Consider the following 8,975-nt stretch of genomic DNA (forward strand, 5'->3'; position numbering starts at 1 on the left):
CTGTAGTTAGATACCTTTGCCTTGATCAAAAACCAGACTTATTTTTCTATTCAGCACTAAATTAAGAGCAGCAAACTTCTTCACCTAGCTTAAGTTATGTTTTAACACGCTATAGCCATCCTTTTGACACCAAGAGATCACCAAAACTTCAGAATTTTCTTCACCTTTCCAAATGCTTATGTTTGGGGTAGCAATTCTAATTAGTGAATATGGAAGCAGAATATGGTACTATTCTAGATGCATTAAAAGAAAGTGAAAGAATGTAATTTATTTTGATTTTTATGTACTGCCTCATTCCCATAGGCTCTGGGCAGTTTACAAGAGTTTAAAATAAACAATTCTTAATTGTTAATTTCAACTAAAAACAAGCATATTAAATAAAACTAATCTGGGAAGGTCTGTCAGATGAGATACATCTTTAACTCCCTCTTAACGTATTAGAGAGGGATGGAATATCTAATGTATTTCCTAAACCTTTAATGCCGTATTCCTACTTCAAAGGCAATATGAAAGGGTTTAGGAAAAAAGTGGTATCCTTGAGAAATTTCAGATTTGACAAAAATTCAAACTAGCCTACAGGAATCTGTTGTCCTGCTAAAGTATACACAACACATATCTATTACTTCCTAAGCAAAGTTTCACTCATTTTGCCCCATTTTTCTTCTTTCTCTCTCTTTGTGTTGCTATATATTGTCATCTTCGTCTTACAGAGACCCTACAAAAGAATGCACTCTTTTGTATCCTGTTCCTGGCAACCCTACTCAGTTCTGGCAAACTCGAGGTTGTGATGTCTTCCTGTATGGAATCAAGCCATTTCCTAGCTGGGCTGTGGCAATATAGCAACATGAGTGAGTTTCTGGTTTCAGCTGTTCCACAGCAGAGGACTTCTCATCATATCGCTACTTTCTGCATTTTAGCGGTACAAGTTATCTACATTTTGTTGATCCTATTATTAAGCACTTGGGATTGCAAATCCTTTCTCATCTATTCTGCTCATCACCCAGAGCTCTGCCAGTAGATTTGGATGTACCATCTCCCCAGTCATGTTATGGGGGAGATAATGGGCTGGATCCAGATTTACTTTCATGAACTTGGGCTGGCAGAAATGAACTTCCTCGGCCCATCCCCACAGAGGTCTGTTCAATCTTTTGAAAATGCTACATGGAGAGTCAGAATGGATGAGCTGTGATGGCGGAAAGGAGGGCACCCCAGAAATTATATACTAGCAGTCGAATGGAGCCCTTCCATCCATTGATGGTGGAATGTGCACTCAACAGACTCGCATATAGAGTTATGGCTATAGTAAAACATATTCTTGACCCCAAAATAATTTTGGCTGACACAAAATTGGGAATGAGGGAGGGAGGAAGGAACAGGTGTTGAAACAACTTGCACTGAAATACACCAAAATGCTCAATGAACAAGTAATGAAAGCTGATGACCTTTTGAGCTTTTATCAGCCAAATTCATTTTTTTATTGTCAGTTACATGGTGATGGGTTACATGCCACATATTTAATGGTTTTCTAGACAGCTGCTGTTCCTTGTACTGAAGAAATATTCTACATTATGCAATAATGTTGTGACCTTTTCCTTCAGATAAATGATGTTTTACAGCAGCAAAGGGGCATGCAAACTGCCTCACATTATTCCTGCAAGGTACATTTCACCTTGAGCTCACTAAAAATTAACGAATAAGACTTCCTCCATGTTTCCCAGTATATGCCAGACACCCAGCCCACGCAATCACTGCTGGGGTGCCAGTTTCCATTGAGATTTGCCTGGCCGCAGTTGCTGAACCACCATCCAGAGCCATAGAGCTGCCCAGCACAGCTGCTGAATGCCTCATCCCCCCTTAGACAGATGTCACAGTCGTCATTGTCACTATCCGGCGTGCTGAAGGGATGAGCATTTTGACTCCCAGACTGGTGGTCTCCTCTAAATGCATCTCCTAAAAAAGAACAGGAACATCAGTCTTTTTTATCTCCTGCACTGGGGGAAAAAGGGGCAGTCCTCTACAGTCCTCTGTAGCAGGTCACCTGGCTTATAGCATCATCTATTGTAGAATTGGGGAGACTTAGGCATGGGGGACAAATCCAGCCCTCCTGGGGTCCCAACCTGGCCCTCTGGTTCGATAGCTGGCTGCTGATCAGTTTCCTGGCTCTTGCCTGTTTTCCCCCACATCCTGAAGAGTCGAGAAGCCTCTCCTAAGAGATTGTTCTTGGAAGAGCTTTAGGCTAAAAGATGCAGGTCCTTGGTGGATTTGGACCCTTCCCCTTTTGCCCTTGGCCTGTCCATCACGGGAAGTTGACCCAAAGAACTGCTGCACTGATTTCACCACTGGAGCTGGAAAAGTTTCTCCACCCCAATGCAGTGCTTACAAGAATTTTTCTGTAGTATATATGCTAAAAAAACATAACTTATCTTTCGCCCAGTGACTTGGAGTCGATATTAGTTTGCAGTATACAAACAAAATTCCAGCACTACGCTAATACACCAAACTGAACATACACATCAAAAGAATGGGAGGAAAAGAGACTTCTCTTAAGAGTTTTCATGAATTGCAGGATGGCAATGCTATTGAATTCCTTGGGAATGAAAACATACAGGCCTCAGTATAATATATGCTGGAGCTATCAGGGTACAGTTGCCGCCATGAGCCACATTAAACCAAAGCAAAAAAATAAAAACAAAACACCTCTGAAGATTACTATATTTTAAAAGTGTGTTTTAGTGAAACATCAGATATGTCTCCCACAAACCTAAGATTATATTGTTTGGGTATGTGGAAGATCTGATTCTATAGTTGAAGACACAGAATACTAATTTCTTCGACAGACCTGAACATGGACTTGGCACCTTGCGGGTGGCTCAGTAAAAAATTGAACAGCTGTCTGTGGATTGAATGCAGATTTTGGTGAATAGTGTGAATTCCACCTCTCCTTTAGAATCATCAGTATGTTACTTTTCTTGTAGTCTCCCCTGTTTGTCTTCTGAGCAACCAGTGTTTTATGTCCAGCCATACAAATGATGGCAGCCATTTTATGAATAGGCAAAGCTTCCTGCCACAGCACCCATTTTGTGGCAGTGTCTATGACAGGCTCTCAAAATTTCAAAAGTACTGACTAGTCCAAAAAGGTTGGAGGACTTTAAGCTAGCTGAATTTATTTCCCAAATCAAGTCTGATGAAATAATGCTGTACATCAAACCCTTTTTTTACCTGTACAGTTTCCCACAATTTTTTAATATCCAGGAAAGAGTTTTTGTCTTGCTTTTAACGGAGAAGGATTACCAATCCTGCTCAAAACAAGGAATGCTAGTCTCAATTTTAAGGGTTGCAGGACTGAATTTTCCCTCTTTGCTAGGTGGGAATAGGAAAATCACCCACTTCCCTCATCCCTCTTCAAGAAAGTGACTGAATTAGGTTTAGGATTTACTCAACACCAATGGGAGGGTTGGTATATGAGCTGTAACAATCTTGAGAGTTGATGACAGTTGTAACACTACTCAAAGTATTTTTGGTGAGTGTTACTGTAATATATTTGCCCCTAAATGGTAAGAAATGACATACTGTTTATTACTTGCCAGAGCTGTTTCGCTCATATCACTGCAGAATCTTACCTGTATTTCCCTTGTAGTTTCCTAAAAAGATGGAGTAATTTCCATGTTCACTGCCAATGCTGAAGCTGTCATAGAAAGCATAGCCCCATTCCCCTTTGCAGTTAAACATATCCACCAGGAGCTGGCATGTTTTGTCTCTCTGATTGGTGAGATCATGCATGTGTTCCAGCCCCAGCCAGTGTTCATCTGGAAGAAATACAGTTGTGTTTACAAACAGGCAAGACTTCCAACCACAGCAGCCATTTTGTGCCAGTGCCCACAACAAGCTCTCAACATTCCAAAAGTACCCACTGATCCCAAAAGGCTGGAGGACTTTAACTTGGCTGCTTTTATTTCCCACATTAAGCCAGATGAAATGAATGCAGTTTTAGGACAGACTTTTCCAAATAGGTGATTTGGACTTTAATTCCTATCTGCCCGAGAAAGCACAGTCAATGGTCAAGAGTTCTGGGAGAAGTGATCCAAAATAACTGGAGAGTGCTGGGTCAGGGAAGGCTATCTGAGGTCAAATTCCTGGCATTTCCAGTGTGAAAAGATCAGGTGGGAAAGACCGTAACAGATCCACTGCTGGAATAGGTAACATAGGACTAGTTGGACAAATAGTCTGACTTATAGTTCTGAGGAGAGTGTGGACAAAAGGTTGTGTTTGGTGGCATGATGACTTCAGGCAAAGCCACAGGACTGGACTTACTTCACCCTCTCTACCTGGGTGAGGGCACCCCAGGCACACCCCCTGACAGGTGCAACCCTCACCCTCTTAAGGGAGGAATATGTCTACTCCATTTCTTCCTTGGCCTACTAATCTCTCTTGGCCTACTAATCTCTCTTAGCATCTCTCTGTATGCATGGTAAAGGAGGGGTCTCCTGCCCCTATCCCACAGCCTGCCCCACTTAGCAGGGCCCTTCAATGCTCCATGTGTCATTTTGGAGGGGCTACCGTGTGGGAGAAAGAAATGTGGGAGTCCACCTTCAGGCAGCCCAGGCACATGCACCCAGATCTGGACCGCACAGCTACATTTGCCAGCTGCACTTCCTTCAGTACCTAAGAAAAACTTCCCAGTGAACTTTTGGGAATCATTGAATGTATTTGCATTGAATGGATAGATTAAAGGGAGGTGATTGGTCAACTGAAATGATTTAATTGGTGGTCAGACCTTATTCAAATGATGATCCTTTCCCTTTCCACTTACACAACGCAGCATATGTAGATCAGCCCTTAACAATCTTGAGGAGAAATATTTATACCCCTTGTATAGACAGACTGGCTTTTAAACATACAAGCCACCAGATCTGGGAGCTTGCATTATCTTAAAAGAATTTACTTACGTTTGACATGTCCAAATCCTCTTTGGTAGTCATCCCAAGGCCTCCCAAAATTCACAGGATTCCCATCTGCGCCTTTCCCATTGCGTCGCTGGATAACAGTCCATCCTTCATTTTCTCGCTTTTCACAGAACACCTAGAATGTCCACCATATTAATTATTAAGTTCATACACAATCCCTTTTCAATAAACCTTTAATTTGCTGTGGATGCTTCATAAGGCAACACAGAACCAGGACTTTGCTAATCAAAGCACTTCATTCCCCCATCCCACCTGCATTTTGGCCTGAAAGAATAAAAAAAGGAATTCTTTGAAAAATAAGCAGCAACCAAGCACATTTTTTGATTGCTACTTATACAATCAAGCACCATTTTCTCTAATCCTAACCACAAATCTGAAAAAGAGCAAAACAAAAAATCTTCAAATCTGAAAAACAGAAATCCAAGACCTAAACTTTATAACTTGACAAACACTCAGAGGCAATTTAAGCAAAACTAAAGCTGTCATTTGATGGCCAAGCTAATTTCTTGAACTCAATATAGGAAACTTTAGAATTTGGCATTACTGAAGCTAGTTCAAGAAGCAGGGCTGTCTGAACAGCATGATGGGCCTCGGGGAAAGCAGTGTACTGGGGCCCCTATGACAACTACAACTACTGTTAATTTTGGAAGTTTTCCAATTTTCCAAGGGTTAACATACACAGATTAGTATGGGGCCCATGGGCAAGTGCCCATCAGGCCCATGCATTAAGATGGCCCTGTCAAGAAGTGAATATGTAATTGTGGAATCATGCCTCACCTCAAAAGGATCAGAAGATGCATTTGGTTGGATCTTGTAAGCACCACTTTTGAGGGAAGAATTTGCAGCAAATATTTCTGTACAATCAGATCCTTGAATGGGAAGGAGAGAGAAGCAGATGAAGATTGCTGCTCCAAGGATTCAAGACAGCTTCAAGGGATGACTTATTCCCCCTGGAGTTCCGAATACAAGGAGTGGAGTTAAGCGGTGATAGTTAACAGTTCAGAAGGTGAAGCATGGTGGGAGAGAAGCAAAGTAGACCAGCACCTGGGAAGTCAAGAGAAAAGCCTGGCTTGGCTAGTCTCTGGACCTAGATGGAGCCTGACGGACTCTGGAGTCTATATGCACACCTACTGCAAATGGCAGATGTTCTCAAGATGAGCAGGGGTTGCATCCAAATTCATAATAGCCCAGTTCCAACTGGTAATGCTTGACTGAGGTACAATCTCAGCCTGGAATTGTGTGAACTAGTGATATTTCAGTGTTCACAGAGGGTTTTCTGCTCAGGTCTTGCAGGTCTGAATAGTGGTTCTTAAGTTCAGAGAAAGTCGAGATCTCCCATAGATACCTTGGTGTAAAGCACATGGGAGCAGTTTTCCTTAAGCATTCAGGCAGGGAAGAGAGGCCACAGCTGCTATCACTCACCTCCAGAAGTGTGTGCTTTTTCTTGTGCAGAGGAATAAGAAATTCGGTCTCCAGCTGCTTTCCTTCAGTTGCTGTTCTAGTCAAAGCAAGAACTGGGAGGGGATCTCCAGCCACAGATGCATAAGTCACCAAAGCAGTGAAGGGCCATCCAGAGATGCTATCACACCTTCTAAACGGCGTTCCAACAACCTTGCCCCCACCCTGCCACAATTTGCCCATATTTTGCAATGGCCAATGCTGCTTTTGTCAATTTCGCAGCCTCTTCCCTTGCTAAAGAGTGACAACTTTTACAAATGCTTCCTGGCATTCCACTGCAGTATGAAGAGGCTTCTCACATTCAGTATCTCATATCAAGCCCTGATCTGGGGTAGATGAACAAGGATCTGTCCCTGCTTTGTATTATATGCAGATCAAATTATCATGAAAACATATAACAATATATATACCTTGATGTGTTCCTGCCTGTAGAGAAAGATTAAAAATTATTATTTAAAATGTGTGCGCCTCACTTTTCAATCAAGCAACCAGGAACCAACACAACTGCTCTTCCCACAACCATAGATCCCTTACCCACAACCCAGAAGCCCCCAGTTCTCGGGCTGATGGATGGCCCAGAGTGTGCATCTCTTTCTCCTCTTGAGTCCCAGGGCAACAGGAACAGAGGAGCAAGAGGTGTGAGGAAGCAAACTTCCCGCAGCTGCTCTTTCTCCAATTGATGGATTTGGCCAGGCCCGTTCTTTCCTGTGCTATCATGGTCTTCCCGAGAAGCAGTGGTGCAACCTATCAGTAGCCCTTGGCAACCTCTCCCAGCCAGTGGCAGAGGCCAGAGTGCACTTCCTTTTGCTCCCAGGGCAAATTATATTTTTAGCATACTTTGGCAAATGCCAGCCATTCAAACTCAGTCATTTTTATATAGAGATCCACAGAAATCAAACAGATTTAACTTAGTCATGGCTAAGGTAATCCTATTGATTTCAGCTGATCTACTGTTGGTACAAGCATACCTAGATCCAGCCAAGTAAAAAACCATCATGTGCATGCCCATGTTTGCATGCAGCCATTGCTTCGAAGCTTAATAAATGCCATCCGAGTATTTGGTTGGGGGAAGTCTCTTAAATATAATGGCCACCCAGTGCTGCCATCTCATGCTGCCTAACCATCGGATCAGCCTTGTGTATCAAGTAGAAAATGCTGAGGAGACAGGAGTGCAAAGCACTGACAACGTTGGAGGAGAAAGCTGTGTACCGCTAGGCCTGCCCTGTGCTCCCTGAACTATACTGCCTTCAAGCACAATGCAGGATGCTGTCCCATCACCACTTTCGAGGTAAGATTCAAATCTACTGTGTATCACCCGGAGTTCTACTTTCTTTCCACTGAAGTACCAATATCATTGTTTACTACCTTAATCTTGACTTGCTGAAAGTCCAGGATTAATAAAAACACAGCAATGCTCTTGAAAGGGAAACACATTTTTTTGTAACTGAAAAGTAAAAAATGGGATTATCAAAATTATTTTTGTAATGAAAGAAATTTTCTTCAAAGTCTCCTACATCATGTTATCATTAGCAATTGTATTTCAATGTATTTTATCATGTTGTAAGCCGCCCCGAGGTTTCGGCAAGGGGCGGCATAGAAATGTTATAATAATAATAAAATAATAATAATAATAATAATAATAATAATAATAATAATAAATTCAGTGTAGCTCATTAGATATACAATATATCCATAGGGAAATGTTTCCAGAAGGAAACAATGGAGCCATGGACTTCTGCTTGGCCTTCTTTCCTCTTAAACCCTTTTCCTGACTTGCTTAGTCTGTTCCATTCTGTAGCACTTTCCTGGGTTAACTGCAATATACAGGCTCTTCCAATTCCAAAGAAAGGTAAATAGAGCAAACCACCCTACTCTCAGACCATAATCCAGTTATTCTAGCATACTAGCACAGCACACTGGCAATAAGAACAATTAAGCATGGTTTATACCTTGTCCAAGTGGATCATAGGATGCTTCAGAATGAAACAGATGGGCAAACCTTTCATCCCAGTGATGATGACAGAAGGACTGGATCCCCTCAGTGAAAGCAGTGAAGCAAGAAACCCCAAGTCATGTCTACTTCGGTTTCACAGTACAGTTCTACCTATGCATCAAATGATGCATGGCTTCACTCACCTTGGCTTTTATACTTGCCTATATGCTCTTTCATTTTGGATTTCAGCCACATGGTTCATATGAAGTCCCCAGACCAATCCAATGCAATCCCAATTGGTGGCGAACCTCCCCTAAGCCGGTTCCCCAAATAACCAATCATACTCTGCCACATCATTAATGGTATGCATACTGCCACCCTGAGTGACCATTGTAAGTAATATATGATCCTTGCCATAACCTGGATGTGTCCTGACGTGTCTAAGCTGGAGTTACGTGATCCCTGAAGATAGTATCTACATAAAAGACGTGAGGTATTTCTGAAAAGCTGGAGCTGGCACGACTAACTGGTCTAGCTACATTCTTCTACGTTTCTGGATTTTAAAAGGCTGCCTTGTTTTACAGTTTCCAAGTTGTATCTCTTGACCTTTAGCCTGATAG

At 42.2% G+C, this 8,975-nt stretch overlaps 1 protein-coding gene across 1 annotated transcript; it reads right to left on the minus strand.

Annotated features, from left to right (window-relative positions):
• Positions 1–1,645: 1,645 nt before the first annotated feature.
• On the minus strand, positions 1,646–8,610 carry LOC123019967 (angiopoietin-related protein 5-like). Its single transcript, XM_044423257.1, has 5 exons — positions 8,559–8,610; positions 5,742–5,869; positions 4,947–5,079; positions 3,621–3,806; positions 1,646–1,950 (listed from the first exon to the last, which is right to left on the minus strand). Exons 1-5 carry the CDS (start codon positions 8,608–8,610, stop codon positions 1,646–1,648), a joined length of 804 nt encoding a protein of 267 aa, XP_044279192.1.
• Between the last annotated feature and the right edge of the window lie 365 nt (positions 8,611–8,975).

Source organism: Varanus komodoensis, unplaced genomic scaffold, assembly GCF_004798865.1.
Source record: "Varanus komodoensis strain SLA01 unplaced genomic scaffold, ASM479886v1 scaffold13_3, whole genome shotgun sequence".
Taxonomy (NCBI): Eukaryota; Metazoa; Chordata; class Lepidosauria; order Squamata; family Varanidae; genus Varanus; species Varanus komodoensis.

Excerpts from the sequence above, each read along its gene's own strand:
- LOC123019967 (XM_044423257.1), bottom strand. The coding sequence starts at position 8,610 with ATGTGGCTGAAATCCAAAATGAAAGAGCATATAGGCAAGTATAAAAGC. Across the intron at positions 5,080-5,741 it reads CATCTTCTGATCCTTTTGAG|GTGTTCTGTGAAAAGCGAGA; the intron begins GTGAGGCATGAT and ends TGGACATTCTAG. Across the intron at positions 1,951-3,620 it reads AAACTACAAGGGAAATACAG|GAGATGCATTTAGAGGAGAC; the intron begins GTAAGATTCTGC and ends GTTCTTTTTTAG.